General features: G+C 40.7%; 1 protein-coding gene across 2 annotated transcripts in view; it reads right to left on the minus strand.

Annotated features, from left to right (window-relative positions):
- The window catches only part of LOC124118013 (dentin matrix acidic phosphoprotein 1-like), a 397,126-nt gene that overhangs the window by 23,662 nt on the left and 346,077 nt on the right, over positions 1-27,387 (minus strand). Inside the window, exons 8-9 of one of the 2 annotated variants that reach the window (XM_046480046.2) lie at positions 20,990-21,128; positions 11,012-11,131 (exon numbers count right to left, since the gene is read on the minus strand). In XM_046480046.2, coding sequence (XP_046336002.1) covers positions 11,012-11,131; positions 20,990-21,128 — 259 coding nt within the window. The remainder of the gene's footprint in view (positions 1-11,011; positions 11,132-20,989; positions 21,129-27,387) is intronic. The other variant, XM_048396585.1, reaches the window with a different exon arrangement.

The following is a 27,387-nucleotide window of genomic DNA, read 5'->3' on the forward strand; positions in this document are numbered from 1 at the left end:
ACTATCGATTTTATCCACACCCCAACCAGAACCTCTATTAGTCCAGCGTTCTAAAGTTTCCTGTATCCTCTGAATTGATGTATCTAATGATGAGTTTATAGTATCGGATTCGGTTATAACTTCTTGATTGCTACGGAAATATGGTTCGGTATATTCGGTGCTATCGTCTGTGTTACTTTTACTCAATGTCATTTTAATCGTCAGCTGGTATTTTATACTATGTAAATCATCTAATTCCTCGTTAATTTTACTTGATATGATGGGCTTAATATCGTTAACATCCATGTTGGAATTAATATCCATCTTCCAACCTCTTAGATATTTACCAACGCCGGCGGATGTGGGTACAAATATTAATTCTTGTTGTTGATTATCATCATCATTATCAATATCATCATTATCAATAGGTTGATTATTATCTAGTAAAGCGATCAATTCAGCTCTTCTCATTCGAGAATAACCTCTCAGCCCACTGTTTCTCGCTCGAACTTTGAGTTCTCTAACAGTCTGGGGTCTGTTGTATTCCAAACCGAGTAAATCCATCAATTCAGCTTTTCTCATACGAGAATATCCACGCAGTCCACTTTGCTTTGCCATAGCTTTTAATTCTCTGACAAAAACCATTGTGGTTGAATGGTATATGCAAAATGAGACAAATGTCTAATTGGTTGTTTTTCATATATCTAAATACATATTCTCCCCAAACTATTCCTCTCATTGATGTAATCTCTCTTCCTAGCATAAATAATCTGGTTCCTGACCCTATCAGCACCGTGTTCCTTACATAAACAATAACGACCTTTGACCCCTATCCCGCATTCAGAACACGTATAGTTAATGTTTCCGCGCCTGATGTAATAATTGTGTATGCCGCAGTAAAAATCAACACAGCGTCTATTACAAAGAGTAGTCTTCCCCATGAGTGTAAACTTGCAGTTATTCATGGTATATACATCTATCATATCATTTGTCTAAATGCAAATCACATCTACACTAGGCGAGATATTGATTATGCTATTTATAGATCGCTCTAAACTAGGTCATAGCCACAGCTGTCACTGCGTATTCATGGTTTGGCTGAAAATCAATACAGCAGTCAATCCCAACATGATAAATTTTACCTCTCGGTTCTTTTGTTCCTCTGACGGTGTATAAAACTGACTCATTGTTGGTCTCGGTATTGGGTCTATTTTTTTCCCATAAACGAGGAAGTATTCGTGCATGGCAGATTCGACATCCTTAAACGTTTGAATTGAATGTCCTTCCTTAAGCAGTTTTTCATGAATAAAGTCTAATCTTAATGTCCTATTTCTGGCCCATTGTGACTGGGCTGCTTGGAGTTGTTCTAAAGCTTTATTATGTCTTTTCTGCTCCGAACCTCTCATACTAGAAAAAAAAAATTACTCCCCGAAAAAGCTAGAGCATTAACAATAGCTCCACCGACCATCATCGCAATTGATGCCATATGTATAATAATATAAAATATTCAAATGTTTAATTACTTCATTATGTCTTCCGGGATAAGTCCTTGTTTGATGAGCATATCCTTCGTTGCCATTGCTAATCCAATATCCAGAATGGTCATACCAATGTCATATCCATTAAAATCTAGCTTGGGAGGTGTGGCTTTAGTAATCATTTTAGCCATACGGGCATAGCCAATGGCCAAGCCGGTGACCACCGCTGAATAATACGTCGCGTTTACCAACATTTTACCGTCTGTAACTGGAGTAGTCATGCTTCTTATAGCATTATATGAGGACTAACCTCTAATTGAACTTGTTGTTGCGGCGGGGGTGACGTTTTCTCTTCTCCAGTCTTATAAAAGAACCATACAGCCGCTATACCAGCAACTCCTACTAGTGCCCATGTTTTAATCGGATTAATATTTGAATTATTTATTAATTTTGCTTTGCGCGCCAGCCCTCCCTTTCTTCCTGCAGCTATTTTCAAAGGATTCTTTGTCACTCTGGGTTGTTTTTTTGTTTTCTCATTCACATGTGGTGCATTCACATTCACTGGTGGTGGTTCCTCATTCACTCGTTGTTCCGCAATCTGTTGTTGTGTTTCCACAATCTGTTGTTCCTCGTTCACAATCTGTGGTGTCACCTGTGTCTCCATTTATATTATTAAGTGGGCACGTATGTTTAAATTGACAATACCTAGCCGTTATTAAAGCTGTGGTGAACGGAGCTAAGAACATTCCGAATCTATGATAAAACTCACAGCTCACTGAGCTTATAGCGTGTTCGATGAATGGGTCTTTCTCTAGAGATTCGCATAAATACAGGCGATGTTCTGCCGGGATGGGGAGAAACGTACTAGCTACGGCTGTGTATAGTTGTAATATAGAAGACCCTATCGTTTTAGTCATGGTAGCTCCCAATCTAGACTCGTAACGCGCGTACAGTTTTTTAATTTCTTCGTCGGTCATGTTATCAATTTTTTCGATGGTATAATTTTCTCCCAAATATTGGGAACATTTTCCACCGGCTACCAAAGCGGCGAGTCTTTCTCTATGTTTATCTAAAGATTTATCAGCATGTTGATCAACATCAGATTCTTTGAGCATTTGTTCGATGAGTTCGTCGCATTCCATAATGTAATACCTAAGGAGATATTTAAGTCTAACATAATATAATATGGCATATCCAATACATCCCGTAATAATGAACTGTTGCGAAAGAATGAGGATTTCGAACCACATTTTATGTAATATTAACCGCTAATGTTCAATTTGCTACATTTTTGCTATAATTTGCTATAATTTTGCTAAGCAGTTGCTACAATTTGCTATAATTTGCTATAATTTGCTAAGCAATTGCATAAGCAGCTGGTTGATCGGTTTTTAATACGAGTTTACAGTGCTTCGTTGCCGCTAACACTTTTCTGACTTTATCTCGTTCGCCCTTGGTATAAATGACATCATTTTCGCGTAAACATTCCTCGAATGAATCTCGATCTTTGCAATGAAAAAGCGCTACCCATTTGGTCTGCTCTCTGAGATCTTTCAGGACAGAGTTGTATTTTTGAGTAAGTACCCAAACGCTATGTTGAGTTTGCCGACCGGAGAATGCTAAATACGAAAGCATATCTTTCTTTTTTGTGAGTTCTTTACTCGCGCTGCAATCGTCTATTACGAAAAGGGTTGATTCTCCTTTGTATTTCTCGTGACATACTCGGAGGCAGTCTTGTAAACGATCGCCCGGATCGACTCTGTGTACCCCGTTGTCATTCATTACCCAATCTCTCGATAGGTAGGTTTTATTAACGCTTATAGTCGGGCACAGAATAATGATATGATCGAAAACGTCCCGATAATGACTTTCTAAAATATCTAGAATAAAAGCTGTTTTCCGCTGTTTTTGCCCGCATATGATAGCACAGTGCGGATCTTTAGGTAAAAGATTATCAATAGATTGCTTGCACGAATCTCCCATTCTGTATATTAAGTTGCGCATCCATAATCACGTACAAATGTATGTTTAATTTACCAGCCGCTTCCTGAAGCTTCGTTATCTGTATGGTGGCACCCTCGCTAGCATTTTCTATTCTCCTCCCACTGCCGTGTAATTGGTCATCGTCCGTTGTTCGCATGTCGAGCCATAGCGCGTACTTCGTGGTGAGGTATTCACCCATCGATACACTCCCGAGAGACAGATCTTTCACGACCGCGTTAACTTTGGGAGAACGTTTAATAGAAGGAAGTTTTTTAATCTCATCCCACTGGTGATACGCTAGCATTCCTTGGCTATATAGTTGATTAGGAACGCCTTCGATAGTCAATTCTACTTTTGTAATCTTGGGATTGTAGAACTTCTCGGTATTTCTTTTAAACGCATCGGAGGGGTCCTCGAACAACATTAAAATACCCTTCAACGACCTCGTGGGCACGTTTAGATTGATATTCCACATCATATCTTTTTTGTCCCTCGTGATCTTTCGATGTCGCAGCACGCGATCGTACAAAATGGCTAAACTTCCCGTATACTGGTTACGAATTTGTCTGGCTAATTCGGGATCCGTTATCATATCGTACTCCAGCGATATATTGTCAATGGAATAGCTAGCATCTTCATTAGCAGATCTGATTACTCTACCGTAGTCATTAAAAGTGAGTTCGTATTCTAACCTATCGCCTAGGGATGCTTGATAAAAGGGCATGTGGGAATCTAGTAATTCAAAGTCTAGGGGAATATAGAATCTGTTACCTAATGCGTCGGCAACGGCCTTATCTTTTACGACGGTACTATCACCATTATCAGCGCCCACGCGCAGTCTCAATGTGTTCTTATTACAAATACCTTGGTACTGTAAGTTTTCCCGCTCTTTATCCGTTCTCCAGAGATCCATGTAACAATAGTATACATCGCTATCGGCGATACTCAAAACCTCATTACCGCTAATTTTAATCGCGATTTTCTTAACGATAGCACGACCTATATTCTGAACGGGCTCCCTGTTAACGTCTGTAGAAGTCAAACTAATCGTAAATGCTAGTCGGACAGTTCCCGGAACTAACACATCGTGTGCGCCGAGATTAGGAAAGCGAACCAGAAGCGTTTGATTCTGATCGATGGTACTCGGGTTATTAGTTATAGTTACAGACTGGCGAATTGCTTTGACCCCTAATGGATCTCGAAGTCTACGTTGTGGGTTTAACTTGCGTCCGTATTGCGAAGACATTGTTTATATTAAAATAATGTACCCTATGTTTAATATAAAAATGGCTAATTTTGAACATAATGACTTAGTACCTTTGATGATTTTGATAACCAGAATCCAATCGAGGGTACTGATGAAACCAACTTTGGTGGCACGAATCTTAACGATGAAATTTTACAATCAACCGTCAATGATTATTACGATGCATTAAAAGATGATACCCCAATAGGTTGTGACTATTCAAAGTTTACGATAGATAGTAAAGGAATATTGCGACTGCGTGGCGCTCCGGATATTGATCTTATGCATTCTCGTACTCGTAAGCCCCTTGCCTTGTCTACGATAGCTGCTAAACACGGCATCAGCACTGTTCGTGATAAATTAGGTTTTGTGGACTACCGACGACTTTCCGCGAAGACTACTAAGGTTCTTCGAACCGTGCGTACTGAACTCGTTAATACAGATGATTTGGAGGCTTCCTCGAAGGTGGCCTCGGACGGACTCGGAGAAATCTTAGATACCTATTACGATAATTCCACGTTACAGGTATCGGAGTTCAGTATTAGGGAATTACGAGGTCTTGACAAGGCAATGCGAACAATGCGGGGAGAACTCATCAATAATATAGCCAAGCTATCCGAAATCGACAAGCATATAGTTTACGAGAAAACAAAACTCGAACAGGCGGGCGATGAATTCAGTAGACGCCGCGTAGCGGAAAGATTGCGTAACTTAGAAGACGAAAGATTGGCCCGCCTCGAGGCTGCTTCCAGTAATAGAAAGGCACTTCGTTCGCAAATCAGTCATATTCGAGAAACTATCGATCAAGTCCTCAACGATGACACTACACTGGCCGATAAAATTAAAACATTGTTCAGAGAACAGGGAATAACAATTGCCAGTATTTTAACCGCGTTGGGTTTTATTATATCGACTTTGACTCTCTCGTTAATAGGTGGCAGTACAGGTGGAGGAACACCGCCCAACGATAAAAATGGTATAAAAGAGTAGATAAAAAAGCATTTAAAAGCATTAGGTTCAGCACTCGGAAAGCTCGCTGAGAAAGCCGCGGCCGCACTTCCCGGTATAATAGGGAGTGTTGTTTCCTGGCTATTGAATTTATTAGCTAAGACCACCACTTGGCTTAGTCAAAACCTGTGGGGGTTGATCGTAGCAATTGCAGGTCTGTTGTACGTGTTCGCTAAGAACTATTTAACCACCAAATCAGTTCGCAAAGAACTATTTAACCAAATCAGTTCGCTAACCAAATCATGAGTAAACCAACCGAGACTCCACCCACTACAAGCGCTGTTTTTTCATCGATATGTTGTTGATTTTTAGCCGCAATATGCGGTGGTACTTGAGCATTAGTAGATGGTTGTGAAACATGTGGTGTTTGCGGCTTGACTATTCCCTTTTCGCCCGTGATCGTTTGCGTTATTAATTCGACGTTAATATCTGAATTTATACCTGGTTTTTGTTGATCGGTAGCAATAACAATTTTATTATTATAGCCTATCACTTGACCGATCTTAAGTTCCATATTACTCGGAGACATGTATAGTCCCGGCGCATAAACGAAGTCCACTTTGGATTGAGCGTACTGTAATGCATCTTGAAAACGCTTTATAGACGATGGTATGTCAACTGGTGAATTAATGGCGTCCTCCACGTTTGCGACAAACTGTTTTTGCGCATCGAGCGCCGTCCAAGAACCGATAATGGACGTTCGTGTTTGCGATTGTGCACCGAGAATTGCCCATACATAAGTTCTTATCGATTCATTAAATCTTACAAATCCTGGGTTAGTAAAATTATTTTCCGTTTTATCATTAAGAAATTCATTCCAAGCGTCTGTTGTATCGTTTGGATGCACAAACTTTGTTACAATATAAGGCAAGCCACTCTTAAAACTCATAATATCTTCCCTCCAATCATTATTAAAAAGTTGCCAGTTGTTATCCCAATTATGAGTTTTTAAGAAAATATTATGTTATCTTACATAAAGTTTGCTTCTATGCGACCACCTAAGTGTATCTACCGTTTTTTTTACCATTTCTTTAGCTAAAATATCACTTTCTTCTTAAACAGTTTTTTGTCCACTGTATGGAATACCTAGACCATGGCTAGGTCCTTTAATGCGCCAATCTTTACTCGTAGAAACATTAAATTCATTACAAATACGTTCGAAGGCCCTCTTATCATAATTATTATTTGTGGAATTCCACGCTCGATCCTGCGGTAATGGAGCACTAATTTCTTTAAGTATACGTCTAATCTGATAATACACGTGAAATAATATAACAGACTTATATAGTTTAAATCCTGGGGCATTAACAGATACGCCACATCCCGTTGTGGCACACCATACGGCAAAGTTTAACTGATTCTGCCAAAATTGCATCGGATTGTGAAACCAATCATGCACCATTTTATCGCTAGTTGCCGTGACCCTGTACTTTTCAAAGATATCTGGGAATTTAACGAAAAATTCAGCACCAGAGGCAGTTACTATAATCGATTGATTAGTAATGTATCTCGATTTCATATTTAAGTTATGATATAGTATCATTGTATATTTAATATGTATGTTACACTACCTGGAATAACAAATGGTCAGTCTATTGAACTGCTTCATACTATCGATAACTCGGATGGACAACTCGAAGTAGCTCTATGCAATGTAATGTATTACCAACGGTGGACCAATATAAGTGCTGCGAGAAAAAATAATGAGATATTTATAATAGATGACCAAAATAGAATTAATAGAATTATTACTATACCTGATGGGTATTACAGCATAAGCTCACTCAATGATGAATATTTTAAGTCTGATATTGAATTTTTTAATACTGGTAAAATTAGTATCACACAAAATGAGGCGAATGGGACAGTGAAAATCATCAATGGATACACAAAAATAATTATTGGTGAGAACTTAGCATACACACTTGGATTGGGAAGAGAAACAACATTATCACCCGGCGTAATAATGTTTTCAAATGGTGAATTACCCGATTTAGTTCCCTATAAAGAGTTGTTCATTCATCTTGATCAAATAAGCACAACTGATAATATTCAACAAGAAAGTCCTTCAACTCTTCTCAGAAGTGTTCCAGTGAAAGATGAAAAATATAATAGCGGTAGAACGGAATCTTTCTCGTTATTACAATATAAAAAATTGAAGCGTGGTATTATTTCAGACCTCAAAATTTCTGTATTAGATGTAAAACACCAACCTGTACATATAGGATACTTAAGTGTAACACTCCATATTAAAAATAATGGTTGATTCCATATTTAAGTTATGATATAGTATCATTGTATATTTGATATGTATGTTACACTCCTGGGAATAACAAATGGTCAGTCTATTCAACTGCTTCGTACTATCGATAACTCGGATGGACAACTCGAAGTCGCTCCATGCGATGTAACGTATTACCCACTGTGGACCAATATAAGTGCTACGAGGGGTTATAATAATGAGACAGAAATAAATGGTAAAAAATACATTATACCTGATGGGTATTACAGCGTATGCTCACTCAATGATGAATTTTTTAAGCCTAATGGAATTAGTCTAACACAAAATGAGTCAAATGGGTTACTGATTTTAAACACTGGAACAAAGGATGTAAAGCTTTACGTGAACTTAGCATACACACTTGGATGGGGAGGAGAAATAACAGTTATCAAGACATCAGATCAGGGACTCTATTTACCCGATTTAGTTCCCTATAAAGAGTTGTGCATCCATCTTGATCAAATCAGTACGACAGATAATATTCAACAAGAAAGTCCTTCAACTCTGCTAAGAGGTGTTCCAGTGAAAAATGAAAAATATAATAGCAGTAGAACGGAATCTTTCTCAACATTACAATATAAAATATTAAAGCGGGGTATTATTTCAGACCTCAAAATTTCTGTATTAGATGTAAAACACCAACCTGTACATATAGGATACTTAAGTGTAACACTCCATATTAAAAATAATGGTTGATGCATCAGGCCCTGGAACAGTAAGACAATGTAATACAATTGCGCTTTCCGATCTCGGAGACACAGAAGGATTTGGTAAACCCGGTACCGATGGTAAGTTATACGCTTTACACTTACACGATAATGTATACAATCGGAAAGAAGTCACATTCACGGGTAATCTAGGAGATTTAAGCGATGTTGATGTTAGTAGACTCCTTAAAAACACTTCGTACAATATTACTCGCAACGACGATAATAAATGGACTATGATCGAAGCAAACATCGAGTGGCTACTGAATATCGTCATTACCCCACCTTATGTGATGATGGGTAAGGGACATAATTTAACTAAGATAATAAATAGTGGCATCGTACTCGCGGCTTATATCCCGTCAAAACGAAAAAGTGTGTTAGTTACCCCCCTGCCAGAAAACCCAGGTCATATGTTATATAGTCGTCCGGCCTTAAAAAATGTTACTTTAAATTTGGTTACTGAATTCAAAGATATTAAAGTTAACTTGAGTGCAATACCTAATCTTTCTACGCTTATTATTGAAGTCTTGTTCGGAGATGCACCGGAAGATACCTTCGATATATTACCAGGTCTATCGATTAAATGGCTCAAGAAACACGAGCCTCAACGTTGCAGTATTATTCATATCGGAGCATCGCCCGTTGCAACCCTCGAGGGGGTCCAAATTATTAAAAGTGACAGTATTTCTCTTTCTAAGATATTCTTGCCGTATAATATACATTTGATAAGGTTTTATGTATAGTCTCAAAACATTTAAGCAAGACCAATTAAAGACTATTATATGAACGTAATATACACTATGAGTTTATATCCGACGCTCGGTGAAGCATTTGAAAAGATGGAAACTGTTGATGGATTTCGATTACACCAAATAAGCGACATAAAACATCGAATAGGGAAGGATAGGGAGTTGAGACTTGGATTGTATAAAAAGTATCGCAGAGCTGTGAATGCTCTGGACGGAGTTGACACCGTGCTTTTAGTATCTGGCATGGGACTCGGTGTAGCGGGTATCGGTTTACTATCAACTATAATCGCCGCGCCTATCGTGCTCGGCATGGAAATAACCGCTGGAGTCTCGGGACTGGCAGGAATAGCGATAAAATTCATTTCTCGTAGGTTACAAAAGAAAGCATTAAAACACGATAGTATTCGGATACTGGCCGAAGCAAAGTTGAACAGCATTGAGGATCATATTTCGACAGCAATGGCCGATTGTAAGATATCCGAGGATGAGTTTCGTTTAGTGCTGTCGGAGCTCACCAAATACAATGAAATGAAGCAGGAGATTCGATCAAAATCTCGTAAGACCAGTGGTATTAGCGAAGACGAGAAAAAAAAGTTCATAGAACAGGGGAGGCAACAAGCGCGTCAATTATTCCGTGCCAAAACCAAAGAACTGGTTGGAGATTAAAAGTAGATTGTTTACTATCGTGTGATTACATTTAGACAAATGCTAACATAAATATATAATAATGGAGAAAGCTATACAATGGAAAGAATTACCACAAGGTTTTTATTATATCAGTGATGTCAAACCAACCAAATACGGTTATCAATTGTTTCTTATCAATTTACAAAAAGAGTGTAGTTATATAGTCTGGTCTCCTAGTAAAATGAACGAAGAACTTAATAAAAATGTTGAATATCGCTTTATCGATAAAAATAATAAAGAATATTTTATTACCATTTAGACTCATCTAAAGCAATGATTGGCCCCAGGTATTGGTGAGCTAGGGCCAATTTAACTTAATCTCATGACTATCGTTAAATCACATAATCATTTTGGCATAAAAAATGCCACCTGTAGTAGCAGTATAGGTATATGAATCCGGCTCCAGTGGAAGTGGTCCAGAACCATCATTACCTATACTACTCATTATACATAAACAACATAGATAGTTATAAACAAACACATACATGGTAAGTAAATGCACATTCACTCACTCATTCTCATATGTACTGACTCAAAGCCAACCAGTCCTTGTTTAAACCCCTTAATGCTGAATGCCAGGCACGATAACAACAAGTACAATCTTTTAACATCTTGCGTATGACACGACAAGGGATTCAATCCCCGACTTTCAGCTCTCCGGGAGGATGCTCTACCACTAGTCTACAGAGGTGGCAGTTATTAAAAGAAGCTTTTACTTGGAATTAGTTTACACAAGAGAAACAAACCACTCCAAACTGCAGATTCGTAAAAATATAACATATGGTACTCACAAATCTACAGTTTGTCGTGGTTCCTCCATTATATATGATGTTGTCCGTGTGATGTGAAAGAAATGGAGAGAAGACAACACTGTAGAGTCCTGTACCTACCAGCTCCATCGTGACAATTCCTCCGTAGCTGTGAGCAACAAATGCTATACAAGATGCATGTGCCTTCATTACAAAGTGCTGAAACACGTACTGCCCATGACATTCAGGTGAACTGTTGTACTGCAATAACAGAAACACTAATTGAGAAGAACCTGTACCTGTTCAAGGGTTTATACATATACAAACTAGGTAGTCTCATCACTTGCAATCAGTGGCCGAAAGCATGTTTCCTACTGCTATGCCTGTAGCTTGAAACATTAAGCTAGAGAAATGTCTGCATACTGTTTCAAAAAGGTACCCCAGTCATACGCTGTTTTCCACTGCAAGACATCTGTACCTGAATCAGAAGGAAAGGCAGCACAGGCAAAGCTAGTAGGCAGCTAGCTAGAACTGCTACATTTAATGCCCCCAGTACACAGCCAATACCCACATGTAACACCTATGGGCTTGTTATATTAGTAAATGTCACCTGGCATCTTGGTTTTCATGGGATCTCCCACAAATTCACTTTTCTACCTTCAAATTCTTGAATGAACGAAAATACAACAAAAATACATTTAGTGCCACAACACTGTAACAGTAACCCGACGTGGTGCTTGGCCGTGTAGACTAACAGTTAATCCCAGAAGTTATTTCATTTAGGAGAAAAAAACCTGTTCCAATGTAGAGCTAGGTTACCTGAAGATTTAACCGTGCTAAATTGCATTTGGAACAGGAATAATGTTGCTAGTTTTTATTCCGTAGTTCAATACTAAAAACATATTTAATTTTCTGCTTTTCTTTTTATGTCAAATATCCTTTAGTTTCATTTATCTATGATCATTATTTACATTAAACTTTTCCTTTTGTATAGAATGGGATGAAATGGTAAACTTTACTTGAAATAAACTTTCATGTACGTAATGTGGCTGACTGGGCGTTATTATGGGTAAATAGATATATTTAAGAACGTAGTGGGTGGGTTAGTTTAAGGGGGAGTTGAACGGCTGATGAGTACCTATCTTTGTAGTCCTTGTGTAGAAGCTTATGCCCATGCGGGCGTAGTGGCTGGGAAGACGTGACGATGACACGCTTCTTGCATGCTCGGCTAGGCGGAAGCCATGATTGGGAGAGCCGTGATGTAAGGAGCGTGTTCATTGGTTGTGTCCGTTTTCCGTGGTCACATGGTCCGCGTGTTTGCTTTATAAGCCTACCCTGGGTCGGGAATCGTCAGTCGTCACTCACCAGTATCTGGTAAGGTACAGTCGAATCCTGAGTCCTGAACCAGGATAATTTATTATTTATTATGGGGCTTTTGCTGAGATGTTAGATTAAGAGGTATGGGTGGGGGAAAAGTAGAGTAGGTATTGAATAGGTTTGTTTTATAGATGTTTTACTTTTGGGAGTTAAGTTAGAGGGGTGGTTAAGAGTACAAGTTTAAGTAATAAGGTTTAATAGGTTTACGTAGGTAGGGAAGGGGGAAAATTACGTAAGTTATAGATCAGAGATGGATTTTGCCCCTGTTGTTATTTTCCTGTTAAATAAACTTTAAATCCAACATCATTCTTTGTGTTTTGTTTATAATTAGAATTGGTAACCCCCAGCAGGAGCCCCCTAGAACGTAGAGACAAAAGAATACTGCACAGGGAGAGGAGAACACAATGCAAAATACCGCAGTATAACATCTGACCTTTTGTCAACTATCTCTATAAGTCTACTGTCACTGGGTGCCTTTTACAGGCTTTAGAGGGTGCCTATTACAGTAAATACAATTTTAAAATCGGATCTCAACATAAAGCATATTTCAGCAAAGGTCTAAGTAAGGTGGCCAAGTGCAAAATACAAGGTAAGACGAGGATGTATGTTTTCTAGTGGTCATAGTGAAACAAATATATTCAGAGTTTTGAGCACATGAACAGTATAGTCATTGAATAATACATGTACTTTATTCAAAGTAATTCATATTTTTGTAAATTTTCACTTTCACTTAATCTAGATACTAATAATAATTGTACTGTAGAAAAATATTTCCTTCTTTTGTAGCAGGGCATGGAGTCATCCCACAGATGACATCCTTACCTTGCCAGTGTAGCAGGGCGTGGAGTGACCTCACAGATGACATCCTTACCTTGTCAGTGTAGCAGGGCGTGGAGTCACCTCACAGATGACATCCTTACCTTGTCAGCTCACTGACAGGGTTAACCTTTTTTCGTCATGTGGACAAGGCATCCGACCTCGGATCAGAAGGTCCATGGTTCGAACCCCAATGATGGGGACTCGGAAATTTAATGGCCGCTACATTTACATAAAAAGTTATAGTTTTCCTTGTATTAAAAATAGCCTACTGTACTGGCTAGTGACCAGTTACTGCCGAGGACCACTTATTGCCCACATGATATCGCATCTTGTCTTACTTTTGCTTGTTTAAAAAAAATGCTTAACCTGATTATAACGTGAAGTCCATACTACATGGCGTTATTGATAAGCATGTGTAGATAGAATTTGTGGAATATTGGTTTACGCCAGTTGGCAGGTGGCAAATTGCTATAATCATTTTTTATTTTTATTAATGAACAAAATAATTGAGTGTGATACCAAAGACAATAAAAACTGTAATTTGTATAACTGAAACAGTGCATGTGATCACATGCAGTTGAGATGATGGCGACAACTGGTACAGTAAGTTGACAGGAAGGTTCTATTTCCCTCTCATTGTGTCATAAACAACAGACACCTACTCAAAACTTTTTCCATGGACAGAAATAAGTGCATCTACTCATAGTTTCACAAAAGTGATAGACCCGTGAAGATTCTGGGGTAGAATAGGTCTTCAGCAACCCATACTTGTCGTAAATTTACACCATTAACAACACATCATAAAAACGGAAGTATAATTAAGTGGTCTGTGTGATTGCACAACGAAGCGATGCTTGTATTACATGGCACCCAAGCTATTAGTGATCGAAAGATAGGTTTGTTGAATAGAATTGCTGACAATAAAAACATGTCAAAGATTTTTATTGAATCTACGTGTACTTACTTTGGAGAGATAATCTGTTAGTATAATCTTGTTGATATATTTAGAACTAATAATCATGTCTGATACTGAGTGATGTCACTTTGAGGATTGTTTGGGCTATTGAAAATGTCTGATGTCACTTACCTTGAAGTTGTTTTTATCACTAATGAAAGAGCAGCAACATGAACATAATCATATTTTCATCAAGATATATAATCCAAACTGTCATTTGCATAGTTATCGAACAATAGATATCATTGTTAATAATTCTAAGAATACTACCTCTATTACATATCTGCCATAAATCCTGTATTTTTGCTTCAATCACACAAACTAAAATTTTCAGATTTTCAACAGACATCCTCTTCACTGCCAATTACATACAACTAGTTGTTGCCAAGAAGTCTTGTAACTACCCAAGGCATGAAGTCACAATGGTGGCAACCTCACTTTTCCCCCTCATCTCCATATTAGAAGTAGATGAATTGGGAAGGTGGGAGGGAGTAATTCGTATGTAATAGAGGTAGTATTCTTAGAATTATTAACAGTGATAACTATTGTTCAATAATTGTTACAAAACTTCTATATCTATAACATATCTGCCAGAATATACCAGAGGGACCCGGTGGGATCTGCCTCCAGTAAATCCTCTTCTGGAAACCATTATGTACTGATTCTAATCCATCTGAAATTTCCTCTGAAATTCCCCTTGAGGACTTGAAAACCAGAAACTATGTCAATAATCAGTCAAATGTGTGATATTATCACTAGATTTACAGTTATATTTGCTGATTTGACCATAATAAACCTGGATTAGTGGCCTATAATACCGACGATTATGTCACTTCCGGTTCTGATATCACTTCCGTTTATGACGTCACTTTGAGTATGTCACTTCTCCTTTTTGGTAATGATGTCTCTTTAGGTCTATTTCTACCCAAAAGACGTAATTTCCTTGTTAGGACTTTGTTTAGCTATTTCTGGTGCTGACGTCACTTCCGACGATTCCTTCAACATTACCTGTTAATGATGATACATGACATTTAAGGTGCTTCTGATCCATCCTACACCTAATAATCAAGTAATCAAGGGTGTACTTACCCTCTGATGCTGCTGGTGTCGGATTCCCCCCCATCCCCCTCCTTTTTCGATAGAAGGGGTGAAACTATTGTCAGACAATAGTTGTTTGCACCGTGACCACCGGACCAAGGGAATACATGCCCTCTAGGTCCTGCTGAATGTCATGTAAGTAAAAGCTGGTGAAGGTGTTTTGTGAGGTCCACTGACAGCTAGAAACTACTTGTTCTACTGAGACTGTTGTCCATGGCATGAGACTCATGGCTAGAGCTCTGATTTTGTGAGCTGAGCAATATCCGAGACGTGGCATGGAATTCTGAGCCTGTGTATAGCTTTGTGCAACTTTGGCCTTCATCCATTCTGCTAAAGTAGCCTTTGTGATATCTGTGTTCTAGTTGGTCTTACAGGATTAAAAGAGTCTCCTTAATGGCGTCTATGTAGCCGAGAGATAGAACTTGAGAGCTCTGATGGGACATAAGAATCTGTCTGGTTGGTCCACAGTTGGTCCCAATGCCGGGATTGTATAGAGTCTATGACCCAACGGTCCTATTGTGGTAGATTGGTACTTGGCTATGAATTCTGGGAGCGATCTTAAAGTTATAGAAGTCCAATGTTGATCATGGGTAAAACTAGAATAGTCTAAGGCATGTAACTCCGAAACTCTTGTTGCTGTAGCCATGGCTAGCAGAAACAATGTTTTCCTGGCTTTTTGACGTAGGGTAGCCTTCTCACTATGGGTTCGTAAGGTTCCGTTTACAGTGCTGATAATACCACAGATAGATTCCACTTGGGGAAGATACGAGGGGTCCTAATATCTTCTAGTAGAAAGGATTTCATTAATCTCTTGAGGATGGGATGGTTGACGTAGATGAAGAAGGAAGTCTGCTATCATAGGGATTGATACAGCATTATCAATAATCCCTAGTCGTCTTCTCCACTTGAGAAACCTGTTCCATCTGTTGTCATATTAATGGGAGGATGTAGGTTGCCGCGATCTTGCCACAGCATCCGAGGCAAGCTCAGAGTATCCGGATGTCTGCTACTTCTGTGCGATAACTTCAAGGCGGTTAGATGTAGGCTGGGTAGATTGTCGTGGAACATGCTGGACATGAGCTGTCAAAGCAGATCCTGCTGAAGTGGCAACTGTATGGGTTCCTCCATTAGTAGCTTTAATAGTCTGGGGAACCATGCCCTGCTGGGCCATACTGGGGCTATCAGTATTATTATGCAATCCATCTCCTCCACGCAAATAGATTTGTTCAATCCATCAATAGTGCGTCTATCTGGTGAGCACTTGGGTCGGGAACCAGACTGACATAAACTGGAAGTTGGGGATGTAGGGTCCATTCTGTTGCCACTATTCTCACCTGGCGAGAGACTGTCGTATGTTAAGTTTCCTGGGCATGTGCCTCGCTTCTATCCTGCAATTTGAAAGAGTCTGCCAAGGCAAACAATCATGTAGTCTCCGTCATCAGGGAGCTGGATCTGGTTCCTCCCTGCTTCTGAATATAGGCCACTACTGAGGTGTTGTCCGTGGCTACGTGAAATGATGATAGGGACAGATGTATTTTCCATTCCAGGATGGCATAATAGATGGCCTTCATTTCCCTGCAGTTGATATGAAGGTCCTTCTCTTCTGAGTTCCAAGATCTTTGTACCATGAAATCGTCCATATGGGCTCCCCTTCTCTAAACAGATGCGTCTGTGAATAGATGGTGTTCTGGCGTCGGATAAGTCAGAGGGATGCCGCTCATCTCATGCTCTCTGTGATTCGGCCAATGGTCTCATAGTAATCTGGATGTTAACTGAGTCTGGAACTCTAGGCCGTCAGATCGTATAGAGTTGATCCATGTCTGTAGAGGATGTAGCATCATCCTTCCTCTGAAGGTCATATCCTGCAGAGACGTTAAGTTGCCAAGAAGAGACATCCACCACCTCAGCGTCTTGCTGGGTTGACTTGAGAGTGATTGAATCATCTTGATAGTCTTGATGAATCGATCCTCTGGTGGGCATAGATATCCTCTGTCTAGCTGAAATCTTGCTCCGATGTATATGATATCTTGCACCGGAGTTGTCTCGGACTTGGAAAGATTGACTAGGAAGCCTAGGTAGGTCATAAGTTGAACCAAGAACATCATGTTCTGATGTAGCTGAGCTTTCCCTTGGTGTGTCGCTAAGAAATCATCCTGGTAACCATGGATTCGAACTAACTGGATGTAAGCAAACCTGATGACTGGCACTGTAATCCTTGTGAATAGCCAAGGGGCTATCGCTATTCTGAATGGTAGGACTTAAAATTCATAGCGGCGGCCATTGATTGCGAAGCATAGATATTTCCGATGAGATAGGTATATCGGGACATGAAGATAGGTATCTTGTAGGTCTAGGCTGATAAGCCAGTCTCCGGTCTTCAACTTCGACCTTAATTTCCGTATGGACTACATCTGGAATTTTGGTGGCGGTACCAGGTATCTTTTGTTGAGAGTCTTTAGGTCGATAATCATCCTCATCTCGGATGTATTCTTTTTTGGGGACTAAGAAAACCAGAGAATAAAACCCTTGGTGTTGTTGGTCTCCGAATGGCTCGCTTTTTTGGTAGCTTTGACGGCTGGATCTGCTGCCGCTAACTTGGCTCTGACTAGATGAAATCAAAGTCCGACGGCGTGTGTCTTCAGGATAGGACATTCCCTGAATATAACTTGTAGCCGGCTGGCTGGCTGGCTGGCTGGCTGGCTGGCTTTGTTGCTGTGGACGGCTGGCCCTTGGACACCGTGTGACTCCCGTACAGTATTGTTTCACGGTCGAGCAAAGCCTGCAGGCTTATACCTGGCTGGTCGAATGGCTGTTGGGCTGGCTGGCTGGCTTTTTGCCCTTTACGGCTGGTCCATGGATACCATGCGGCCCCGGCTTTGAATGGCTCTGGGTGATCAGCTGGCTGGCCGAACGGCTCAGCTTGCTGGTCAACTGAAGGCCGTGTTTGAAGAGACAGATGGCATTCCCCTCTGCAGCCTCTTGACCGGGGAATTCTTTTTTGCCAGAGCTATCTCCTTGATTTACCATTTCTTCGTCCAGCACTGAGAGCTTTGTCTCTAACATGCTCTTCACCATCTGTTGCTGGAAAGTTGGTGAATAAGACTCATAGAGTCCAAGAGATGGTGGGATATCCCATCCTATCATTATTGTGTGTAATTGGCATTGAAGAGGACGTCTGTTGAAAATGTGTATGAACCAATCATGACCACTTCCATCAATTTTGTTTTGATGTCAACAACACTGACAATTTCATTAGGATTTTTTATCGGTAAATTAAACTCATGGACAATTCTCAATGATTGTATACTTTGACATACATGTCTATATCATTGTAATGATATGTACTTTACAATGATATTGGACATCTAGATTTTAAACAAGGGTGCTTGCTTGACTATACTTGCCATATTCAGGTGCTTCCACTTTACAATTATTGTAGAAACATAGACAACTTAGAATACCGCTACTTCCACCATGGCTGGGCAGTGCATGTATCGTTTGGATTTGCTGAATTGAGATACTTTTGGAGAGACAATCAACTCTAGTTGAATGTTATACAAGTTGGTTACACTGTGTGAAGAAATAAGACTATTGTAACACCTTTGTATACAATGTATACATTTTTTAAACCCCGACCCCATCACAGTGTGGCACTGAGCGCTTTATAAAGACAGCTGATGGCACCTGCATGTGATGGAAACATGGAAACAATGGATATTTCCCTGTTTTATGTTATGATCAATAAAGACGTTTGATTTTACTTTTTCTTCTTGAATCGGCCACACCTGTCTCTGTCACTTGCCATGTTTGTTTACAATAAACGTCATAACTCTTACTCAGTATTATGTCACCTGAACATTATCAATGTCGGAAACATCGGCATATGTTGTAGTTTTCACTGATAGTGTCCAATTATACAGGGAATACCTTAAAGTTACACATATTTCCGGGCTCAGTGACTTCACTCCCAATTTGATAAAACACAGTCCAAGCTACATGTATTTCTGGGTTCAGTGACTTCGCTTCTAGTTTGGGTAACTGTATATATCGACTTCTGGGTTAACCTTTGCTTAATCTCATAATATACTCACATGCAAAAGAAACGCAAGTGGTTTTAAGCAAAAAGGTAACAAACACGGAACCATAAATTGATACGAGTTTTAGCATGCTGTGAAGCCTGATGGTGTTATCAATATTTTTGGTTGCATTTTGGAAGCCCCGAGTAAAAACACAACATAAAAAACGAATCGCCAAAACGCCTCATTTCAATGAATATGTGTATCATGCACCCATTTCTCGCGAAATCGAAAATGCACAAACTGTCACGAACTGTAGTGGGTATAAGACTGTGGTCGATTCTTACACCTACCACTCCTTGATCAACAATGTCACCAGGCTATCGTACGTTTGGAAGCTGGAGAGTCTGTCCAAGATGTTGCCCGTCATTTCAACGTTAACATAAGCACAATTTACCGTCTCCTGCAACGATACAATGCTACACAGACCACAGATGACCTTCCTCGGAGCGGTCGTCCTAGGGTCACCACATCTCGACAAGATCGGCAGATCACCTGTCAACACCAGCGACATCCGTTCCTAACTGCAAGTGAAAGTGCTCAACAGACCATAGGAACACATAATCGACCCATTAGCCGGGACACTGTGATCCGACGTCTGTTCCAACAACCTCAGATGTCGCCGACCAGCACGTTGTCCTGTTCTCCAACCACGGCATCGACAAGCACGACTTCAGTGGGCACAGGGTCATCACAATTGGCGTCATCGTGAGTGGAGGCGTGTCATCTTCTCTGATGAAAGTCGCTTTTGTGTCTCCCATGCAGACGGAAGAGTCACTGTGACACTGTGATCCGACGTCTCCGTTCCAACAACCTCAGATGTCGCCGACCATGGCATCGACAAGCACGACTTCAGTGGGCCATCACAATTGGCTTCACCGTGAGTGGAGGCGTGTCGTCTTCTCTTCTTGTGTCTCCCATGCAGACGAGTCAGAATTTGGCGGCATCGAGGTGATCGTTTCGCTGACAGAAACGCTGTGGAAAGGGATCCATGGGGTGGACCTAGCGTCATGATATGGGCAGGGATTGGACTTAATGCGAGACTTGGACCCATGTGCTTTCTGATTGTTGGTCAAGGTCGGGGACACGGTGTCACTGCTCAGCGGTATATCGACCAAGTGATCAGACCCCACGTTGTTCCATTTTTCAGCAGGACAACGCTCGTCCCCATGTTGCCATGGTCTTTCTGCAACAACACAACATCCGTGTTCTACCGTGGCCAGCCCTCAGCCCTGATCTGAACCCCATCGAACACTTGTGGGATGAGGTTTAAAGGCGTCTGCACACTGTGCGCCCAATCCCTACAACTGCCGATGAACTACGCACAGCTGCTCTGGATGTGTGCAGGAGGATCCCTAGGGCCTTCACAAATCGTCTGATCCACTCAATGTACAGGAGATGTGTGGCGTGATCAATGCTAATGGTGGTCACACCAGGTATTGACTGACATTTTGGGTATTGACCCGAAACTGTGTAAACTCTTAACATTTGAAAAAAACAATTATGTCATCTGCCTTTTAATCCATTAAACCGTCTTCAGTCAAATTTTTGTCAATCTTGCTGTTGAAAAAATAACAACATGTATACTGCATACTCGACTTGCGTTTCTTTTGCATGTGAGTATATAAATCTTAGGTTTCCAACTGTTATCAAGATATTTGACGTAGTTTAAGCCCCTGATTTACATCGGTCTGAAATGAATATGAGCAAATAAGTCTGCTGTTTGACATTTGTATGTTTGTTGAAACCGCGGTGAACTGAGCATTCCAAATGATAAAAGTATTACGGACCTACCTTTATCTCAATCTCCTCATCTCCATCACCAACAGTGTTCAGATTTGTGTTAAGAACGATGACACCATAACCCTCTGTCATTGCTTGGCGAATATATGGTAACTGTGAGCCATGGTTGATACTATTATTGATGATTAACCTGGAATGAAAACAAATAGCTGCAGCTTTAATTTATTTATTAATGTGTGTTCTTCGTTCAAGTCAAAACATGTTTTGGGTAGTCACCAACTACCCCCATCCTATTCTCTCAACACTACACCCCCAGTCAACAACTGCCAGCTCATCCCCCCCCCCCCCCAACACACACAGAAAGGAACAACAAAGATAAGGAAAATTTTTACACATACTTCATCCTTTAATATGATCACAATTAATCCTTTGTCAATGATACATGGTTTTATACTTCAATATGACAGGTTATGAGCAACTGTTCTCTACAAAGTAAAAAAGTACATATCCACAAAATTGCCTAGAACACAGGCAAATCCCTTGGCAGAGTCTCTGTAGACTTTTCCTCTGGGAGGGCATATGACCAAAAGCCAATGCTGCACTGAGGGCCTGCTCCTTTTGGATTACACCAATGTTTGGTGACTACCCTGGACACTGGACAAGAGGTGACCATGCTTTATTTGCCATTGACACTCCACTCCAGGCTGAGTGGAAATCTGGCAGGTCGTCTACCTTGGCTAAGTGGGCTACCAATGTAAAAGTCCTAAATGTAGTTAACTACGGGCTGTAGTCCTGTGTGGATTTCCCGCTCCAGAGATTCAAATGTATCAATCATGACAGCAGGGGAACACATTAAGCTGACAAGCCGAGATATAACTGGAATAATGTTAAAAGCGGCGTTAAACCCAACTCACATACTCACGCTCATGCATATATTTTGGCATTAACTTTGTGTCCAAGCCCTAAAAATCAAGGCTAAGATATCATTTTACTTACATTTCACACAATTTGAGGAAAAGATCGCAATAATAACTTAGATGTAAGTTTGACAACTTTTAAATATATTTTTGTTGATTTTATTTATTATTTATATACATGTATAGTTTATCTAAAAACTTGCTTGAAATGTCTTTATTTTGCTCTTTGACATGTTCAGTATGAACCTATTGTCGAAGCATGTGTCTGAGAATATTTTTTTAAATAATATTGCAGGAAATAGTGAATATATTATTAATCTTAGTATCGATAAAATATGATTAACTGAAATGAAACACATATATCAGATATTGTGAAAAGTGATAGATTTAGTAAAGGTTTCCACTTACCTATTTCTTTTTTGTTTTCATTATTTACGGAAAACTATATTAAAAATAATTTAAATATTAGCTGGCATCACCTGTTTCATGATTACATTGGCTTTCTGCTCAGTAACATGACAAAATACAGGGAAATACTTTCATAATAATTCAGGTTCATAAAATTATATACTATTTTGACATGGCTATGGCTTGGCTGGTGTGCCTGCCTGTTGTGTCTAGGGACTGCTGTTGTCCTGGCCGGTGTGCCGGTCTGTGTTGTGTGGGGACTGCTGTTGTCCTGGCCGGTGTGCCGGCCTGTGGTGTCTGGGGACTGCTGTTGTCTTGGCAGGTGTACCCACCTATTGTGTCTGGGGACTGTTGTCCTGGCCGGTGTGCCGGCCTGTGGTGTCTGGGGATTGCTGTTGTCCTGGCCGGTGTGCCGGCCTGTGGTGTCTGGGGACTGCTGTTGTCCTGGCCGGTGTGCCAGCCTGTGGCGTCTTGGGACTGCAGTTGTCTTGGCCGGTGTGCCGGTCTATGGTGTGTGGGGACTGCTGTTGTCCTGGCTGGTGTGCCGGCCTGTGGTGTCTGGGGACTGCTGTTGTCCTGGCCGGTGTGCTGGCCTGTGGTGTCTGGGGACTGCTGTTGTCCTGGCTGGTGTGCCAGCCTGTGGTATCTGGGGATTGCTGTTGTCCTGGCCGGTGTGCCGGCCTGTGGTGTCTGGGGACTGCTGTTGTCCTGGCCGGTGTGCCAGCCTGTGGCGTCTGGGGACTGCAGTTGTCTTGGCCGGTGTGCCGGTCTATGGTGTGTGGGGACTGCTGTTGTCCTGGCTGGTGTGCCGGCCTGTGGTGTCTGGGGACTGCTGTTGTCCTGGCCGGTGTGCTGGCCTGTGGTGTCTGGGACTGCTGTTGTCCTGGCAGGTGTATTCACCTGTGGTGTCTGGGGACTGCTGTTGTCCTGGCTGGTGTGCTGGCCTGTGGTGTCTGGGGACTGCTGTTGTCCTGGCAGGTGTACCCACCTGTGGTGTCTGGGGACTGCTGTTGTTTCAGGTGTACCCACCTGTGGTGTCTGGGGACTGCTGTTGTCCCGGCTGGTTTGCTAGCCTGTGGTATCTGGGGATTGCTGTTGTCCTTGCCGGTGTGCCTGCCTGCGATGTTGAGAGCGTTAATAAGCAAGTTAAATGTATTTCCAGGTTCAGTGACTTCGCTTCCAATTTGGGAAACACATGTCTAATGCAAGACAGTTTTCAAGCAGAAAGTGATTACTTCTCGCTGGCAACTGGGATGTTATTGGTGGCTGAATAGCTCGTGCATCATCTTTAAAGAGTTAACATTTATCAAGAACATGCTTTACAGGCTGCATTTGAACCCAAAACACAACCAGGCAGCATGTTTCTGCAGGCATCAAAGTGACTAGGTATTCTCTGTTAACAAAAGTGGCAACAGCACTGTCATCAAGTTTCTCCAACTGAAAGGCTAACTCCAACAGCCATCCATGTGGAAATGGTGTCAACCTTAGTGGAGATGCTCCTTCCTGGGTCCTCTTAAGAGGTGAGCCTTGAAGATGATGCCAAGATAAGGAAGACCCTCAACTGTTAACAAAACTAGTAAAATCCTAGATATTTTTTATATTTGTATACTTATCCTGCATTATTCCTTAATGCATTTACTGCTTGTTATTGACAGAGAAAGAGCTGTGAGAGGTCTTGCTGACGGAGAAGTTGTTCCAACTGGTTGTGTGGCTAACCCTATCACACAGCTCCCGTGTGACCCTGCAAGTTGTGATCAGCACATTACTGCTAAAACAGAGCATCTGAAGGCATCGAGGGAAGGCAGTTCTGCAAAGGGAGAGCTTCTTCAGACAAATTAATGCAGGATAAGTATACAAATATAAAAAATATCTAGAATTTTACTAGATTTTTTAACTGATCCTACATTACTCCTAAACGCATCTGCGACGGACGGAACGAAGGAGGGCACACCTTCAGATGTGAAGTGGTGACAATGTTTTCCAAGACGATTCTTGGAGCTTCAGATGAAACATTGCAGTGCCCATACCGAACATAGTAGGAGTCCTGACTATCGAAGATAGGGGCGGGATGGTGAAGGATCTATGAAGTCCAAGCACAGCCCAAGGTAAACAGCTCCATGCATTCTGCACTCAAATCTGACAAGGGTGATGTCTAGAGTGTGTAGCTCACTTACTCATGCCGCTGTTGCCAGAGCCAATAGGAAGATGATCTTTTTGGCGAGGTTGTAATATGACGCTGAGTAGAGTGGTTCAAAGAGCACGCCTCTCAGCAGGGTAAGAACCATGTTTGGATCCCGGGCTGGGCTTCTGAACTTGGCCTTCTGGACTTCCAGACGAAAAGAGCGCCTGGAGTTATGGGACCTTGGTCATCATTCAATCATCTGGAACTGCCAAGATGGAGTTAAGCCCCACCCTGATGGTACTGCCCTTCAGATGATGCTTGTGGTGGATAAACAGGAGATTTTCCGCCAAGAATTGGGGTGACGCAGCAGCAGGACCCTGGTGTTTCCCCTTGCAGAAACTCTTGAAGGAGCGCCACTTGTCACCAAAGTGTTGTTGAGCAGCGGACCACAGACCCTCCAGATGTTTCCCCAGTCTTGGAGTGAGGCTTCTATTATGGTATGTTCGGATGAACAAAACCATCCAAATGGCGTGCTGGTTTTCCTTGGGGGGAATTAGTCAGCAAAGAGCCGGAGTCACAGGAGACTAATCACTATTTTATTTACAAGAACAATTAACAATGAACAATTTACAATATCTTAGAACATAGCTGAGGGTGCCACAGAGAGTCGGTACAACCCTCTGGGCTGTGGGAGAGAGATCTGCTTGGTATGAGTGTCAAAAAGGAATGTGATTGGTTTATACACGATGGGTTGTGCCCTATGCTAAATGAATGGCTAGACGGAGGTGAATACTTAATCCTGTTGGACTGGCACTAATCTTGTTGACATATTTACTGGGTGCTTGGAAAGAGATTATGGTATCACTAAAGATGAGCTTGTATGGGGGCTAATCCTTAATGAAGTAATTGCTGAATGTTATTCTAATATAGGTGATGACAGATTTACTTAAATAAAATAGTTCAAGGCAATCTATAAGACTATGTAGACATATCTTTTGTCTGGGAGATGGGATCTTGATACCTTAGGCTGGCATTTATCTAAAAGCTTCAAATCTATTAAACTATGTAGACATAACTCTTGTCTTATTGAATAGTATGTCTAGGATATGCGCTCCCATTACCTTAGGCTAGCATCTATCTAAAAAGCTATAACTGAAACTACTGATATTTTATATATGCATTTTACCTGATGATAAGTATTACTTGCTAAACTATAATTATATGAAATGATATATAAATAATACACCATGATAACTCATAAAAGCACTTGATGTGGATCTAATTATTATAGGAAAACTTAGTATAAATGTTATATCATGATAACTTCCCCTCCGTCTGAAAAAGTTTGGAGCCCAAACGTGTAAAATAAAATAATTATGGCTTAGATGGACAATGTATTAAGTAAAAACTGGAAGTATATTAAATAACAAATATTATAGAGTCTCTTTGTTATGAGGAATGTAAAAGTTCTTTCTGCTGTCAGCAGGGAATCTGGATGTGGAGCTGGCTTGTCTTGGCACTCTGTACTGATGGTTTTGGGGTGATGTAGGAGGCCTTGGGATAGTTCCACATCCTGGTTTGAGGTTTAAGGATATTGGCTGTGTCCATTATCCGTTATAGAGGTTTTGCATGGAAAACAAAGAAAAAGAGAGTTAGCATGTTCAAATAATATGTCATATTTAAAAATTATCCACACTTCCTCAGTTCAGATGTAATAAGTAAAAAATAAAGCAAATATGATAATTATGGTGTAAAAGATCAGTACATTATTATTACTAAATGGTGTCATGACCAGGAAGAATGTATTGGCAGCAAATTAAACAAAGTATATCATGGATTAAAAATATCCTTCTATTTTTGGATACAAGCATTAGAGTGAGTGAGTGAGTGAGTGAGTTTGGTTTTACGCCGCTTTTAGCAATATTCCGGCAATATCTCGGCGGGGGACACTAGAAATGGGCTTCACACATTGTACCCATGTCGTGAATAGACCATCTTTGGCGTGACGTGCGAACGCTTTAACCACTTGGCTACCCGACCGCCCCACCATCATTAGAGACATTATATATACATATATGTGTATGTGCATATAACAAGTGCATTGCATTTTGATTAGATTCACGATACGGTTCGTTTTGGTTTGACTCACTTTGATTCGTTATGGTTAGCTTTGGTTGGCTCGTTTCACTTCGCTTTTGAGATTGGTTGATCAGGTCAATGGTCAAAAATTTGTTGTGATACAAATAACTCAGATGATCAGGCTGATGCCATTTGTTCCCAACTGGCGAAACTGGTGACCCATAGTGAAAAGATTGGACACAAGTAAACATAACAAGATACAGCTAATAGCTGTTTAGTGATTTAACATTTATTTGGGAGATTTTGTATTTTGCACAAGAATATTTTCATTTGGCATCTACAGGTATATATGGGGAGTTGATCCTGGTATGGTTGATGGGGACGACATTCTGGGGTTGTAACACGGTAGTAAAAGGTGTTGATGTTTCCAAAGTCTTTATCTAGAAAAATAACCCTTTTGGATTTATAAATTGGTAGTTCATCTGGATCATATGGAGGATTATCTTCTCCACAGGACCACTTACAGAGATCCTTCCAGCTATCATCAAGGTAGCGCTGTATGTGGTGGGGAGGAACACTTTCAAAATAGTGTGTGTGGTAATCATGATCATCTTTGTTGTTGGTATATGAGATCTAGACAAAGCTGTCTCCTTGAATAACTTCAATGCCCATAACTCTCTTTATTAAATGACCACTTACAGAGATCCTTCCAGCTATCATCAAGGTAGCGCTGTATGTGGTGGGGAGGAACACTTTCAAAATAGTGTGTGTGGTAATCATGATCATCTTTGTTGTTGGTATATGAGATCTAGACAAAGCTGTCTCCTTGAATAACTTCAATGCCCATAACTCTCTTTATTAAATGACCCTCTACTTATCGTAGGTGTTTTGGAATAAATGGATATGGTTTGACATCTAATTCT

This window comes from Haliotis rufescens, unplaced genomic scaffold, assembly GCF_023055435.1.
Source record: "Haliotis rufescens isolate VD_foot unplaced genomic scaffold, xgHalRufe1.0.p SCAF_1, whole genome shotgun sequence".
In the NCBI taxonomy this organism is placed as follows: domain Eukaryota; kingdom Metazoa; phylum Mollusca; class Gastropoda; order Lepetellida; family Haliotidae; genus Haliotis; species Haliotis rufescens.